We start from the raw sequence: 17,987 nt of genomic DNA on the forward strand, positions 1-17,987 counted from the left end.
TCTCTCTCTCTCTCTCTCTCTCTCTCTCTCTCTCTCTCTCTCTCTTTCTCTCTCTCTCTCTCTCTTACTCTCTTTCTCGTTTTCACTCTTACTTCCTCTTTTCCCGTTTTCCTCATCTAAATGAGCGGAAAGCCAGTGGACTCTTCTTCATTGATAAACGGAAGAATGAAGCTTTTAAAACGAATGAAAGCTTTACGCACAAGCCTTTAATCTCATATTAATATTTTTCTTTCATTATCAATTGTTTACTTCATCAAGGTTAATATTTTCTCACTTGCAACGTGACCAAATATTTCCCTTATCAATTTCACATGCTCCATCGCTGCTCTCTCTCTCTCTAATAATTTTGTGTAATTTGTATATTGAGTTTTAAAAATATTTAGAGAAATAAAATTTATCAAATTTTTCGGTTTATTTTTTTTATTTACATGAGATCTAGCTTCTGTTGGTTTTAAAATTCAAATGTAATATCTGCGTACCGAATAAATAAAAAAAACAAAAAAAACTATAAATAAAATTAATATGCTATTCAAGCGTCCATTGATCAATATCCACTCGACGCGAAATTTGCAAATCAAAGAAATCGGGTAGCATCTGTTCCACGAAGTCGAATATAAAATGTCATTTTTTTTTTGCAAAGGAAAATGCGCTTACTTATGTATAAAGCGCGATTTGCAAAATCGTCTCGCACACGCAATTTATTTCGCATTTCGCGATTGGCTGTCTTTTGACACACAAAGAAATTTTACTTCCTGTCTGTCTCTTTCTCTCTCTCTCTCTTCAGAAAAAGAAGAAAGTTTGAAGATATGTTCATTCAAGTTACAAGTGTTAACGTAAAAGGAGCTAAATCCGGGGAATTGGTCCCTTGCGAATAACGAAACGTAGAAGTTCGAGTTGCCATTGTTGCTCATTACAGTTTCATTTGCGAATATCTTTCTCTCTCTCCCTCTCTCTCGTTAGAGAGAAAGGGAATATATTTTATCCACGGCAAAGAGAGATAAATATAATAAAGAAGAGAGAGAGAAAGAGAGAGATAGAGAGAATAACAATGAGCTTTCCTCTCTTTCGCTCGTCCACCGCGAGACACCCTTTATATTTGAGTACTTTTCTATTCCTCTCTTTCTATCTCTGTTTAAATTTTTTTTTCACTCTTTCTCTCTTTCTCTCTCATTCCCTCATCCGCGAGATTATGTGAGAAACAGAAACTGGCACATGTAAAAGCGCACGGACTTTTTCGTCAGAGGTGAATCGGAAATCCCAGCGGAAATCAGTTTCCGACGGTAAGTAGCCGGATATGTATCCGCCAAATTGCGTTTTCCCCGGGATAAATCTGAAACGTGTCCGATATATATATATATATGTATATATCTGCGATGTAACATCTGTACATACAATCGATAATGCGCCCAATTATCTATCCTATGGAACGTTCTAATTTGCATTATGGCATCATTTTATCGAGTTAATTAGTGCCGGTGCACAACGCTCGTCATCGTTCCGCATCAAAGTATCCATCCCTTTCTCTCGGCGGAACGTCCCGGCAAATGTTAAACCGCGCGCGCGTTTCTGTTTTCTCCGACGCTCTCCCGACCTTTTCGCGGAGAAAAGGTCTTATTTAAGTATACCAGAGATTTGCGATCTGTTTGTTTATATATATACATATATATATATATATACGCATATATATGTATATATATGCGCGCATGCATATTAATACTAACGCATGAGTTAATTAAACGAGATCTAAACTCGCTCGCCGCAATGCGTTACAGTTTAGATGGATAATTTGAAATTCTGTTTATAGCCGGGTGTACGTTGTTGTGGTCACACAGAAATCACAAACCCGAACGTTGCGCAGGCGGTTGCGCCGCCAAATAATTATATCATGCATTCAAAAGATGCAAGCCGGTCCCATTATCGAGCTCTCGTGTGCGTGAGATCGATCGATTTTGCCGAGCACGTAAGTAATAATGACGAGTGGCCTTCGCGCAAAAGCGCGGCGGCGGCGGCGGCGGCGTGTTCTCTCTCGCACGTGTTCTCCTCTTTGTGATTTTGCCGTAACCACACGCGCTTTCGCCTCTCTCGAACGGGCGATTTCGAGGGTATCGTTTTCTCTCTTGACGAGAAAATCAGTAGCGCTCACGCAAATGAGCCGCGTTACGTGCGCGTTCCTCTCTTCAAGGACTCTCCTCTCTTGTTTAAATAATAATCCCAATTAAATCTTAATGTATAATAATAAATTCATATATAAATTTACATCGAGATTTGAATTTTAACGAGTTCGCAATAAAATTAATCCCGCACAGGTGTGTGTAATGTCAGTCAATTAATTAATGTAATTGTATAGCGTTTTAGATTAAAGTATATAAATATATTGAGATGAGAATTTTTTTCGATCTTTCTCGTATATTTCTGAGTTAAATTCGTTTTTTATCTGATGTGTGTGTGTGTGTGTGTGTGCGTGCGTGCGCGAAGTAATATTGCAAAACCTAGCAATATCTCTTTCGATTGAAGCGGGAATTGTAAGCGTGCGAGTGGTCATTGAGATAAATTAGTATAATACGCTTCGGTTGCAGCAATAAAAGCCCCCGTCTCTTTTCTCGGGATCTCGCAAGACACATAGCGTCGCATTGCCCGCTTCTCTTTTCATCACTTTTCATCTTCTCTTTTCATCACTTTTATCTCATCTCGTCTCTTTTTATCTTGTATATATACTTAATACGTATACATCCGAATGGCAAAGTGAAAGAAAATAACTGCCATATCCTTTGAAGTTTGAAATCTTATATATAAAAAAACTTAACGTTTTCATATACATGTATACACACAACCAAATATTGATCGAAGTGGATTCTCGGAACGAGAAGTAAAAAATTTAACGCAAAACATTTTTTATCTAATTGTATATTGCAAAATACTTTTTATTTAATTATTATATTACAATTTGTGCGTTCTCTCTCCAATTATATTATGTATATCGCGAATTTTTCTTTCATTTTTTCTCTATAAGTGCACGCGCGTCGGGTAGAGTCGAAGGTTAAAGCTAAATAAATTCCGCATTCGTATTTCTCTTTTCTCAGTCGTTCAAGTACATCACGGAACGATAAATACTACGCGGGAAAGAGAGAGAAAGACAAATGAGTTCGAAGGGGAGAGAAACGCGCGGCGCCGTGAACGTCGCGACGCTCAGTCTACCGGCGTCGTCCGAACATGTATGATCCGTCAAGGTGTTACTACGTTCGCTATTCGAAATCGCTCACGATGACGACGACGACGACGACGACGACGACGGCGGCGGCGGCGACGACGGTCTCGCCGCGACCTTGCCCGCCAAAGATCGATCCGAGAACATGTCGCGGATTAGAGCAGAACCGGAGTTCTACAATCGTGGTTCTATCAGCGTAGTTTAAAAAAAAAGTGTATCATCAGTGTGGTTTGGAAAAAAAACTCTTCGAAAGAAAATTGTATAACACAAAGTTCTACACCGAGCGTTACCGCATGTTTGTTCGCGACGAAACATTTGATGAACATTTGATCGAGAAATATCCCCACCCCTCTCTTTCCTCTCTTTTTCCAGTAGAATATTAAAATCCTTAAATGATTACACAAGAACTGTATCCGAGCGTAGATACGAGATTGTATTTGCTCTACATCGTAATTAGTGCCGATGAAGTAGAATCGAAATCGCGAGTGCAAACATCGATGCTTCGTTCCCAAATAAAAATCAAGAATATAGCTTTCAAACAAACAACAAACGTTTTAATCTAAAAAAAAAAAAAAAAAAAAAAAAGGCGCGCCTAACAATGTAAAAATTGCAAAAAGCTTTCACCGTAAAATGATTCCCATCCGTTTGGTTTTGGAGTGGCGGTCATCGATTTGATGTTTTTTCACAAAGTGAAAAAATTTCGAATCAATCTTTTGTTAATGAACACTTATCGAAACTTCGCCGCGAAGTTAAATTAGTTGAGCGGAGAGGATTGCCGTCAGAAAGACGTCAGTATACTGTTTAACGGTACGCTCTTGGAATCGGTTGCTACAAGTTTGTTTAGATGCCGCAATATGTAACACATATTTGTGTGTGTGTGTGTTTCATGCATAAATTACACACACACACACAGACATGTGTACGATATTATGTCACATGACAAATGCACAAATATTTTTATTCGACATCTTTCGCGAAAAAACTGTTGAATGAAATATATGCACGGAGAATATTTGACGAGAAACAAACCAATTGTCAATTCGAAACGAAAATGACGTGTTAACGATTTTTGAATTTCGTTCGCGAAAGACAAATCCGTTGAGACAAAGTGACGAATATATTAAAGCGCACGAATGTGTGCGTCCGTCAAATGCGCATACATATATATATATACATATATAATCGTGAACTATATTCTCGTCTCGCCCTATTATTGCACTAGCAAGCGCATTAAAATTTCACCGCTCTTTACGGGTGTTGGTACGAAACATAGTATCCAACTGTCACTGTGAGTTAGATTCATTTTCGATGAATATTGCAACATGTAAATCCAGGCCTCTCTTGAACTTGCTCTACTGTCAACTTCTCCTCACCCTGACCCCGTCTTCGGTTTAATGCGCTGTTCGCGTTTCCATCCCGTCCCGGACAAAAGTTTAAATACGCTCGCAATATATACGGGCGGTTTATTATCGTTTGACGTCTCACACGAGAGACGAGATGTCTCTACGAAGTATTGTCGAGAGATTCGAAGCGCATTATTTTCCGAAAGAGGGTGGGAGAGAAAGAGAGAGAGAGAGAGAGAGAGAGAGAGAGAGAGAGAGAGAGAGAAGCGGGAGTTGAATTTGCATACACAAACCAGCGCTCGAAAGTTTCAGATTGGCCTGAGCAATCCGAACAGTTTCGAACGCTTCTAAGTCGAGATTGTTATTTCAAGACGAGCGAATAGTTATCACGCGATGATGATCTATCGAGAGAGAAAGATCGACGCGAAGATCGACAAATTCGAAGTCGAGGAAAAATCGATGGGACGTACAATGTGATATCGCGACCGACGATCTGATGGGATGGAAGTCAACGAGTCTACGTACGAGAGAATAAACCGTCCGATACTCAAGATCAATTTCTCCTCGAGTCTTGAGGATCTTCCCGAACGTCAGCACAGCTTCGTCGAGTCGAAAACCGTCGTTTTGACCGTTCTCAAAGGTTTAGTCATGATCGGTATTATCGTCACAGCTCTGATCGGCAACGCTCTCGTGATCGCCAGCGTCAGAAGGCACCGAAAACTGCGAGTGCCCACAAATCGGTACGTGGTATCTTTGGCGATGGCCGATCTTCTGGTTGCGGTGTGCGCGATGACGTTCAACGCTTCGGTCGAGCTTTCCGGGGGCAAATGGCTGCTCGGGAGCTTCATGTGCGACGTTTGGAACTCGATGGACGTGTACTTTAGCACCGCGAGCATTCTCCATCTCTGTTGCATCAGCGTCGATCGGTATTACGCGATCATCAAACCGCTCGAATATCCCGCAATCATGAGAACCGTGACCGTCACTGCCATGCTGAGCAGCGCCTGGATGCTGCCGGCTATGATAAGTTTCGTGCCAATTTTCATGGGCTGGTACACCACGCAGATGCATCTCAACTTTCGTCAGAAGAATCCGCAGGTAAATCTCGCGCGGAGCGAGTTTCGAGTTTGAAAAAACTTTGGAATTTTTAAACTCTGTATATTTCTTTTGCCGCGCTCTCTGTAAATTGTATTTTCGAAAACTTTATCAGCGCTAAAATCGCGCCAGTCAGTTTTTCAAAAACTTATAAGTATTATTTGAAGTTTTTCGCACGCGCGCGCGCGCACAATTCGCGTTTTCGCGTGCGATTAAGAGCTTTTGCGGTTTTTCTGCGATCTCAGATCTGCACGTTCGTGGTGAACCTGCCGTACGCGGTGGTCAGTTCCTGCGTGTCCTTCTGGATTCCCGGCGTCGTGATGATTGTCATGTACTACAAAATCTACAAAGAGGCGATCAGACAGAGAGCGGCTGTGAGTAGAGCGGGCAGCAGCACGGTGCTGAGCAAGATTCACGCGCGACGATCTTCTTCCGGGAGTTCCAGACATAATTCTAGAACATCGCACCAACTGTTGCTACAGCATCCGAGCGACGCCAGCAATTACGAAAGACCGCTCTCTTGTAGAACCTCGGTGGCCGAGCTCAACGTTGAGAACGGTGAGTGTGAACGGACCGGGTGTGTAAAAAGATAAGAGAGAAGCTAAAGATTAAAACTCAACCGGAATTAAATACGACAATAAATAAAACAAAATGAGGGAGAAAGAAATAACTAAATTAAGCGGTAAAATATGACGAAACAAATAAAAAAATTAAAAAAACAATAAAAAAATGAAATAAAATCTAAGATAAAAATAACAAGAAGATGAGAGAGATATATATAGTTTGAGAAAAAGTAACGAACGTGTTATTAACGATGTTTACGGAAGAAAGTGTCCCGTCGCTGATGTAATTAAATTGATCGCGAGGGGAAGCGCTCGCGTGACAAAAATGGTGACTCGGCGGACTTGTTTTCTTTTAATTTTTAATTCATAAAAAATTTCAAGCAATAAAATTTTTATCGCATCACCGCTTCTCTCTGTGTTTATCTTCATGTCTTTCTTTTGACCCCGCGCGGTGCGTTTTCCTCTCGCTCTCTCGCAACGCATTCACCAGATATTGAGCGAAGCGAGTCAGGGGGAGAGAGAGAACTGCCCCCGGACAGAAGGGTGTTCCCGTTGAAGCTGGCTGGCTGCGGCTGCAGTCGCGTTCACTGACCTGTCCGAGGCTGTGTTCGTCGGAGAAAAGTCTTTCCCGCAAATATTGCGTTACTCTCTCTCTCTCTCTATCTCTATCTCTCTCTTTCTTTCTCTGTCTCTCTTTCCTTCTTCCTCTTCCGGTTCGTAACATATTTTCACTGCGTGTTTAGAAATTTTTTTTACATTCGCGCACTTATAAATATGTAAATGCAATAAAAAAAAAATTTAAATTTGAAATATACGTGTAATCTTCGCGAAAGAAGTGTATACAAACAATGTTAAATAAAACCTCCCTCTCTTTTTAAATTATTTAAGAAAAGAACATTTCTGCTACCCTCTTCGAACAAGTCAGATAAATCTCGACCGAAGGTTCTTGCGATAAGTAAGCCTGAGAAAATGAGGTTTTGTTACTTCGACAGTGCGTAGGAGTTAAGTCGTTCTCCGATCTCTGTATAATAGAATTACGCGCGTTCTTCAAGGGTTGCCAATACTTTTTTCCCCGATCACCTAATGTGTCATAGCAACTTGCGAGACGACAAAAACAAAAGAAAGATCGACGACAGAAGCGATCCATTATTTACAACTACCACGTCGAAATATAATTTCGAGACTTTTAGCTTACATTCTTTATTTAATAAGAACGCAATTGTACAAAGACAATCAAGATAAAAATACTATAAGAGTAAAAAAAAAAAAAAAAAAACCATAATCCATCGAGGCAAGTCTTCATAAATAAAGAGAAAAAGCTTGATGAAAAAATTTTACTTACGTTCAAGAACGCCTCTCGAAATCGCACAATCAAATCAAATCGATATATAGAACGATGACCTGATTTGCGCAAACGTAGACCGTACTACCTCTCTAACCCTGTCTCTATACGTGTGTATGTGTGTGTGTGTGTGTGTACGTATATGTGGATGTGACCTAATTTTACCAAATTTTACGAAAGGCCTTTCACAGGTGCTCTTAGCGATGCCGATATTTAGCTGAGTACACATCAATTTTCACACGCGTATGTACGATGTGTATATGTATGTGTACATACACATCGTATCCCGTAAAGCAAAAGCATTGGTATAATGTTATTGCAACATTAAAGTTGTCGAAGGGAAGAGGAAAGCGTAGGCCGACGATTTCAAGGATGATGCAATTTAGCTACCATTGCACATTGACGTTTATTATTAAATCTCCCGCACGACATCACGAGGATTCGGGTATAAACGCACTTGAGAGGCTTTTTTTCACATCATTAAATTAAAATCTTACCGAATAAATCGCGTCTCAAAAATACTTCTCGTTATTTCAAAAAAAAAAAAAAAAAAAAAAAAAAAAAGTAAATTCTGAAAGTGGTTTTCGCGGAACTTTTTCGCGGGAAAAACTCTTCCGATACTTTTTTACTGTTTCACGTTTCTCTCTCATAAAATACTTACAATTAGTTCTTGCTGAAAGTATAAGTAGTCCATTAAAAAAGAATGAGAAAGAAAGAGAAGGAGAGAGAGAAGGAGAGAACATATAATACGCACAGCTTTGTTGAAACGTTCGACTGATATCAATATCGCGCGTGGCGCGTCTTTGTAACGGTAATTCGATACGCGACGTTCGTATCGGATCTCATCGTTTCGCAAATCACGTTCTCAATAATAAACGCGACCAGAAAGAAGAAAACAATTTGTTTAGCTGCGGACAATGGAATTATGTGCAAAAGCAAACCGCAAAATGAAATTACGTTCGGCACATTCACGTTTTCACGGATCTCTGATTAAATAACTTCGCGTGTTTGGCACTGTTTACCCTCGTCGCGCGCGACTCTGATGAGAAGATAATTTTTTTCCGAGAAAAGAATTAAGACTGTCACGATTCATATACGTATCTGTGTGTGTGCGTTTGTGTGTGTTCACGCACACTGTTATTATATATATTACGTAATATTCAACTACGCTCTAACGCGCATGTACATCCAACTCTTTTTTATTTCGTGGTTTAAAAGAGATAACAAAGAGAAATTAGGCCGTCAAAGTGGTTAAAGATATTTCCCTCGGGACATTTGGCGACCGACGTCGTGTATTAAAGAGACACAGAGGTTTAATCCGGAAGAATAGAATATGCATTGCAAAGTGCATATATATATAGACAGAATCGTGATTGTCTTCCATTCGCGAATTGTCTCACACGCCCACGTGCGCACATACACAGGGTGGATTTTTGTCGAGAAACGCGAACTCTCGCGATCGAGGAGGAGGGATTGTAAAATTCATTTCAAAGAGACAGTATTTATATTCATTCGCGCTCGAGTCACATTTGCATCAAAGGTCATTTTTTTTTTTTATCGCCTCTGACGAACATTTGTCGCTTGACAAATTTTTTTTCGAAAGACTCCTCCCCGTGCGCATCCCGGGCGACGTTTTTTTTTTTTTTATACATATACATGTATATCTTAATAGACGAGCGCATTGATTGCACGAAAGCGCTGAGCATCGACCAACCAACCTAAATCTGCCTTACTGCTCCCGAGCACGCAAACCCTTCAGCTTTCTGTCCGGAGAGAGACGGACATCCTTCCATCCATATTATCTAAACAACAACTACCCTTCGATGAGACCGCACTCTAACTGCGAAGCTTGCTCCGCTCTCTCCGCGGTTTTCATTCTGCACGTACACATACATATATAAATGCATTTGCTAATATAGAACTTTAGAAAACTTTATATATATGTGAACAACGCGGGGGAGTTGTTTCTGATTTAAAGTTGTATGTGTTTGACGTTACGTTATTGAGCGACATATATGTATATATGTGTATATATATACACAAGTTGTTTCGAAATTCGCGCGTGCAATAAAATTTTTCGTCGCGCAATATATACTTCCAACACTTTCGCATTGTTTACGCGACTTGCCAACTGAATATTTAGTCCGAGCAAGTTTTTTTTTTTTTGCCAGAGCATCAAAGTTATTATATACTCTATGAAAGTTATTATCCAATCTCTTGCGGAAAGAGCGTTTTTTTCATCGTCGGGATAAAATTTCCCGCGGGCGCCGCTACCTCCGACAAGATTAATCCCGGCGAATGTGTGCTAATAGCTCATGAAAAAAAAAAAAAAAACAAAAATTCAAAAAAAAACTTTACTTTCATGTATACACATTGATGCCCGAGCTCTCGTGGTGCGATTATTACAGTTGCGCGCTTACGATAACAACGTTGGCCCGATGGCACGTTCGGGCCGGGGGTAATTATACCTGAAATTGGGTGGACGGGATTTTAATCGCTGAGAAAACTGTAGGTAGGAGGAGAGAGCGAGAGGGAGGGGGGAGAGAGGGATAAAAGAAGTGCACCGGAGAACAAGAGAATAGAATTTCTCGTTAATCACGTTGTGAAAAAAAAAAAAAAAAAAAAAACTCGTAGTTCGAAATTTCGACGGGGCGAATTTTTATCCCCCAAAATCGCGATCGAACGCTCGATACGCTCGGCGTATAATGCGACATAGAAATTGACGATCCGGTCGATTAAATCCCGTTTAATTTTGAGTAATCAATATCCCATTCGACATTGTCAAATTGCAGAATATGTAGAATCGTTACTGACGACGCGCGATTAATTAAGGGTTGAAAACTGCGTTTCGTCCGGCCAATCTACATTATTAAATGAACGTGGAATTGGTCATTACGCTTCATAGAAGAACCGTTGTCATTATTAGAATTGTTGTTGTTGTTATTGTTATTATTATTATTATTATTATTATTATTATTATTATTAATATGTATATATTATAGTAATACATCTATTTTGCTAAATTTATTTTAAATCCGTGCGCGTGACGAGCGCGAAGAAGTATATACACTTGTAACACTGGCGTATTACTCAACGTTGCGAAATAATTTGGCTATTTTTGTGTTACAGGCACCTCGATACGACAGCAGACGAAAAGTTGGCGAGCCGAGCACAAAGCCGCGAGAACACTCGGTATAATCATGGGGGCTTTTCTTCTGTGTTGGTTGCCATTCTTCCTCTGGTGAGCATTAATTATTGTACAGGAAGCTGTGTAACAATTAATTCGTTAAATTTCAACAACAATCGTTTTCCGCGTACGACGTCGCGAAACACGACTTTTGTGTCGGAAAAAAAAAAAACAAAAAAAAAAAGAGATTTATGACAGCTTCTTTCACGAACTTCCCGAAACGAACGGGAACAATTGTTTTTCTTATTGTTTTCTTTTCAGGTATCTGACGACGTCGTTATGCGAGGCGTGTTATTGTCCGGATACCGTGGTGTCCGTGCTGTTTTGGATAGGTTACTTTAACAGCGCTCTGAATCCGCTTATTTACGCGTACTTCAATCGCGACTTTCGCGACGCTTTTAAGGACACGCTGAAGAGCGCTCTGCCCTGTTGCCCCGCTTGCTGGAAAACACCCTCGCAATTTGTGTAGCGCAACAAAATCTCGAAACGAATTCCGCCCCCATCGAAAAGCGAGTGCACTTTATGTCTCCGACAAAGCCGACGATTTAAAAAACAAATTGGGTGAAATGAAATTTTGGTCAACAGAAAGAAATGGAAGAGATAGAGGAACTCTTTGCGAATCGGAAAATTTACGGCAATGTCTGTTAGCGAGAGAATTGTCGAGAGTGCAGTTCTGTAAATTTGTTTCTCTATTAGAGAAACCAACAAAAATGTTAATTATTCGTATAAATCTGTTTTATTTAAAAAAAAAAAAAAAAAAACAAGCTAACGCGAAGAAGAAACGATATCACGCGGAATGAATGTTGAAACACAAAACCCAGACACGGGAGACACGAAAAGAAGGTTCGTTAATTCGCGTTTACCTTGATGAAATATGTCGAGACGCCCGGCTGACGCTAATTAGACGTAATTAGTAGTGCGCCGGCATAAAATGAGGCTGTACGTATGAAATTGTCGCGCGCTTATTCAACGCGCGACAAAATCGCGTGCAAAATATGCTAATCACGAAACAATAATTAGCCGGTAGTGGATCAACCGATGATCAACACGAACGCGTTATCTTCCGCGCGTGCCCCAAATTGTATTATATAGCAATAACTAAGTGGAGAGCATATATATTGTAAATATTAAAAAAAAAAAAGAAAAAAACAAATCTAACAGAGAAAGCTGTTCGTTGCTTTTGTAAATATTATCGAACATAATGTGTATCATATTACATCAAATGTGGTCGCGTCAAATTTTGCGTGTAGCTTATAGTCGTGTATATAGTAGATAAAAAAATTAAAAAAAAAAAAAAATTTGATCTGACAGTGCATTCGGAAGTCGTCGTTGAAATACGCAGGATGTTAATGAAGGGTTGAAACGTTGAGGATGAAATTTTGCGAGCTGCGGATTAAAAATCTCCGACACAGCGCGAGCAAGCACCGATACGAGTTGTGTGCAAGATTCGCCCGTCGCGTTATTCGTCATATTTTTTTACTTTTTATACGTATGTGATCTTTGATAATTATTCGTCGGGAGGCAAAAGAGTGTGTGGGAGTTTTCGGCTCGATTTGGTCCCCCCCAAAAAAATACGCTATTGCGACACGCTGTGCTTCAACATTCGTGTTAACATTCTGCGTATTTGTGTTTCTTTTAAGAGAGAGAAAAAGAAAGAGAAAAAGAGAGAGAGAGAGTGAGAGAGACTATGCTACGCGTTATACAGTTATGCAGACACCGTCCGAGTAAAAAGATATTACATTAATTATATAGAGTAATTCCCTCTGGCGGGTGAAACTTTTTCAATCCAATCCCTGTAATTATTCAAAAAAGAGCAATTTTCTCTTTTTTTATTTTTACGCTCTCTAATAAAAGTTAATAAAAACGAGAGTTAAGTAATTTTAATTTACAGCAGTTGCTTTGTGAGTTTTCCTTTGTCGAAAAACTCTTTTTTTTGTTTAAAATTTTTTTTATGTTTAATCTTATTTGTGTGTGTCAAAATCTGACAAAATTGGAGAAAGAGATAGCGAAGATTCTATCTTGTGACGAGCGCGTGACACTTCTGCGCAGATCGTTTCCTTTTTGTTTTCCAGTGTGAGAGAAGAAAATTCTCACGTAAATAATCTATATACAGATCTCAAAACTCTTGCGCGCGAAAAGACACTTTTGAAACAAATATCACGCGAGAAACAAACTTTTTTTGAGAAAAATTCCTTTTTCGCGTGTCGCATACGCGCAGATGGTATCTTACTTTTTTTTTTTTTTTCCACAGGTTTATAATTGTTTCAGATATATTTTTGTCTAAGCTCCGGAAACAATTTGAGCCTTGCATGATTATTATAGCTATTGCTATTGTAACGCTGAATATATTCCTGTTTTCAGGATATAATACGCGCGCACAAATAGATCGGAGCGAGTAATAATGTATTGGTACTTGGATTAAATTACGCGTACCGCGTATCGTTGTTCACGGTTATTTCTATTCCGCATTAAACGAAACAAAAACAAAAAAAAAAATTCAAGGTGGAGAAGCCATTTCCATATGTGCACTTTCATTTAGAATCACTGGCTGTAAAGAGACCGAAAGCTTTTGAGTTATTTATATTTGCGTGTCGTTTTCTCTCTTATACAAATATAATACAATAGACATAATACAATAGAAAACGCAACGTAGACAAATTAACTTTTCCATATAACAGAAAAAAAGAGAATGTTTATTCATTTGTTTGAATACTTCGTATTTTTTATATATATTATACTTCGAATTGTCCTTCGAACAAGCTGCCGTTAATTTTACCTCACTAAATAAAGTATCTGATTTCTTTTTTTCGAATTATTTCGGTTTCAAGAGTTAATGAGAGATCTATGTTACTACGCACTATTGAGTCTTGACGTTCCCAATTGTTGTTGCGCACACAACAACAAGTTCTTTTCCGATTTTCGAAATAATCGATATTCCAAGGTTTTTTTACTACGCGCACACACCGCGAGATGAATTGTCGCATCGAGTTTTCATATAACGGGCTTCCGTTCCTAAGTGAGTAACGTATATAGATATATATATATAGGTTGTAGATTTCAAAGCTGATCGTAATGTGTAAAAAAAAAAAAAAAACACTAAAAGAAAAAAACAACAACAGACACACATATTTAAAGACCCATTCTCACAAAAAGTAAGAATGTTGAATCTGACAATCCTGAGAAATAACGCGAAGAAAAACTTTATCGTGTAAAGAAACAAGTGATTTATCTTAAGAGCGCCGTGCTGTAAATAAAAGATCTAAACAAAGCGTAGTGTGTTTAGAAGAGCGACTCTAGACGATCTGCTGCAGCGTGGTAATATATTAGGGCAATAGACATTTAAAGTGTCTAGTGACAAATCAGATACACGCGCATTAATTAGAACTTAAGTACCATTGAAAGAATTGCGAGTGAAAGGACCGAGAATGAGAGAAAGAGAGAGAGAAAGAGAGAAAGAAATTTGTGAATATTTATGTAAATTTTAACGCACGAATTGAGAAATGTAAAGAAAAAGAAAGAAATAGGTACGGCTATAAGTAAATCGATACAAGACAAAATTGACTCTGCGTAATACACCCATCTACTTTAAGTACTCTCCCGGTAATTACGATTAATCACTTACTGTAACTATTGTTAGCATTTGCTAGAGAGGATTAATTAGTACGTACGTAAATAATTTAATTCGGAAAGTTCTTCTTGTCTTCGTTCATCGTGCTGCTTCGCGAGTCAATTTTGTCATCTTACGACAACAGTCGACAAAACAAATAAATGTGGAAAATAAAGAATGTTATAATTTAACGAAAAACAAAAAAACACAAATGACAGTCTTGTTAATTAATTACATCTTTCTCCAATTTACCCTCTGTCACACATTCCCTTCTTATATCAATATTTTATTTCCCCAAGTTTTAGGAAGTAGATTAATGGCATCATTACGTTAATCGGAGCTGTTTGCAGGTAAAAAATCGATAGTGTAAAAGAGCATGATTGATCGACGATATAACAGTTATTCTACTTTGTTCTTCGATCTGTATTTCTTCTTTTTTCTTCTTACTAACTCTTTCTCAAACACACACGCATGCATATATGTATATATATGTACTATATTAAAAAGTAAAATTACTTAATATTAAATAAATTCTTTTATATTACATTAGTACAATTTATATATTATATTAGGTACAATTTATTCCTTTAGTAATAAGAAACTCCAATTTTTTTTTATTTTTCTTAGTGCGTTTTTACTAAAATAATATTATAGTGAAACCAAAAACTGGCATAAAGCAATTCAATATTTATTGTAATTTTATCTCGATCATTTTTCTTATAATAGTATTTTTTATTTATAATATTCATCATCAATATAATCGTCGTAATAATTACTATTATTATAATAATAAGTCGTTATTTCGAATTATTGTACATCGACACACACATTGTATATATGTATATATACTATACACACATATACATATATGTTTCACATATAATATCTAAGATAAATTTTATTTTATTTATAGTTATTTATATTTTTTTTATATATATTTATAAATTTCTCTATCTGTCTCCGCTCTTCTTTTAATTCGAGAGTAGACTCTTAAAACTCTATATTGTATATCACTTGCCAATAGTAAAATTCTGGCAACATCAGACAAAACTTCACTTTCGAAAGGAAAACATCTCTTCTTCCCCCTCCTCCCCTTTCTTGCGTGTCAAACGTTATCTAGTTCTTTTTTTTATATCTTTCTTATTTTATCGTAAAGACACTCCTCTGTTCCTTCTGCTTTAATATAGAAGTTAATACTATCGCATGTTTGTGACAAAAAAAAAGAATTGAATAAATTGAAATTTATCGACATATCAATATTCCATTTCAATAATAACCAAATATTTGCAAAAGTGAGAAATTTAGCTTTTGTCGCTTTCATCGATATTGAATTTCATTCGACCTTGGAAATCAGGAAAACCGATATAAATTTCACAACAAACCTTACAACGAAAATCACAATCGAAGTTTTTCGTTGCAAGTTTCAATTTAGTTTCAATGAAAAATAAACCCGTGCGCGCGATTTGAATAAGAAATTTTTCGGTTGTCACAAGTTTGCTCAACGACATTTTCGTTTTTTGTTTTTTTTTTTTTTCTAAAAAAATTATATTCTTTTTTATTATATATGTATACTGGGAAAACTACAGAATGCGATTATACAGAACTGGCGTGACTGAATATAAAGGAAGTGATAATTTTGACGTGAAACATACATCGAAAATAACTAAAACACACTCTTTTTTCATAACGCGCGCGTATTGGAACATTTACACACTCTCCCTTTAATATATTTCAATCCACATGTATATCGTCATTTTTTATTTTCAGTTTTTACAAATTTCATTCAAAATTCTCGCTTTTGTTCTCACGCGCGTTTTAAATAAGAAATCAAAACCCCAACAAAAAAATGATACCTTGATTTCCGATTGTAATTGTAATTTTAAATTAACTCCGAGTCGTTTCGCATGCTCTTACCCCCGCGTAACTTTCGATCGCACGATGAGAGATAAAGAAGAACCGCGACGCGACGCCACATGCAAAAGACTAGACGTTCATAATGTGTTAATCCGACATTGGTAAGAAACGACAAATTATCATCGTTGTCAAAGAAACGAAGGAGCGCGCGTCCGAAGAAAACGTATCCAGCAATCTTTTGTACTTTTTTGATTAAACGTTTGTTGCAATTGCTCATTCACTAGAATGCGTCGTCGAAATGTATGTTGTGTGTGTGTGTGTGTTGTGTTTGTACGTGTGCATCTGATGTTTGATAACAAAAAAATTCTAACACTTAAACATACATACTAATTGAACGCTCATTTCTTTTTTTTTTTTAATTTCTTTTCTCATCGCTTCTTTATAAAAGTTTGCAATGTTATTTCTATTACTTAACGCAAATGTGTATGTGTGCGTGTGTGTATAAACTACATTTATGCGAAAAGTTCAATACATTATCATTGTTGTTTTTATTATTAATATTATTATATGTATCATTAATATCGCTATTAAATAATAACGTATTAAATTTTCCGCAAGCAAAAAAAAACCATATTTTTTTTTCCTCATGAAGCGCGATGTTTCGTGTTCACTATGTATAGATATTTTTTTTTTGTTTTTCACTTAACGTATCCTCAAAGATAAACGCTCTAAATCTGCGAAATATATATTCAATTATTAAAAAGACAAATCGTTGTTCGTTTGTGTTTGTGGCTGCTGAATTTTTTAACGCGCAGCGACAAGGTGTACCAAATGGAACTACTTCGGAACGATTGTACACGGAATTTGACTCTTCTGTATTATCATTATTACTATTCTTATTATTATTTTACATATCAAGTATAGGAATTATATACAGGGTGTGCCGGATCGAATTTCAACTACTGACATTTGTTTTTTCTTTTTTTTTTTACTAATAAAATGTAGATCTACTAATAAACTTGAAAAAAAAAGAAGATATATTTAATGTTTGAACATTAATGTTAATTTCAGTTTTTCTGATTGCTTTGTTATACTACAGTAATCAATAAAGATATGTAATTTAAGTATGTAATATTAAATTAATATCTTTATATATACATTTATATATAGAATGTGTATTTAAAGTATACATTTATGTAAATATATATATATATACATATTAAAGTAATAACAATTATATTCGTGATCAAATATTTTATATTTGAGAAAAACTTTAAAATTCAAACAAAGATAAACGTGTCTACTGTACAAAAATGTTATTTTTATCACTTAAAGATTCAAGTATCTATTTGTTAATAATTGTTAATGTTAAAAAATTGTTAATAATATTGACTATTTACTTTTTAATTTTACTAAAAAAATTACCTAAATTGTTCTATCTTTAATAAGCCAAAAAAGTCTTTGCTAAGCAACACCCTGCATTATTTTGTTCATCGTAAAACATGATAAATATTAGCAAATAAGAAAGAGTTTAACTGTTTAAACATTTTCACAAATTCCGCGAGATAAATATTTAAATTCTTTTTTTTTTCCTCTCACCTACAGACTACATCTTTACAAACTGTGTATGTGAAAAAATGTTTTTTATTCGATAGCCCTTCTCCCCTAACGATTAAATTTCTATTATGTAAAACGAATCGACATAATATATAACAAATGACAATGTTCTCTAGTTAATTCACTGTCATTGGTAATGAATTATACTTGTACATAATGTGTATTGGTTTAAAC

The 17,987-nt window shown here is 36.8% G+C and overlaps 1 protein-coding gene across 6 annotated transcripts in view; it reads left to right on the forward strand.

Annotated features, from left to right (window-relative positions):
- The window catches only part of LOC109855055 (octopamine receptor beta-3R-like), a 22,697-nt gene extending 11,168 nt beyond the window's left edge, over positions 1-11,529 (forward strand). For 2 of the 6 annotated variants that reach the window (XM_020428864.1, XM_020428869.1), the window contains exons 4-5: positions 10,678-10,789; positions 10,997-11,529. In XM_020428864.1, the coding sequence (XP_020284453.1) occupies positions 10,678-10,789; positions 10,997-11,204 (320 nt within the window). In that variant the 3' untranslated portion in view covers positions 11,205-11,529. Of the gene's footprint in view, positions 1-3,331; positions 5,647-5,888; positions 6,202-10,677; positions 10,790-10,996 lie in introns of those variants that run through there. The other 4 variants (XM_020428868.1, XM_020428867.1, XM_020428866.1 and 1 more) reach the window with 4 other exon arrangements.
- The last annotated feature ends 6,458 nt before the right edge of the window (positions 11,530-17,987 follow it).

This window comes from Pseudomyrmex gracilis, unplaced genomic scaffold (assembly GCF_002006095.1).
Source record: "Pseudomyrmex gracilis isolate BER0280 unplaced genomic scaffold, ASM200609v1 scaffold_80, whole genome shotgun sequence".
NCBI classification, from domain to species: Eukaryota; Metazoa; Arthropoda; class Insecta; order Hymenoptera; family Formicidae; genus Pseudomyrmex; species Pseudomyrmex gracilis.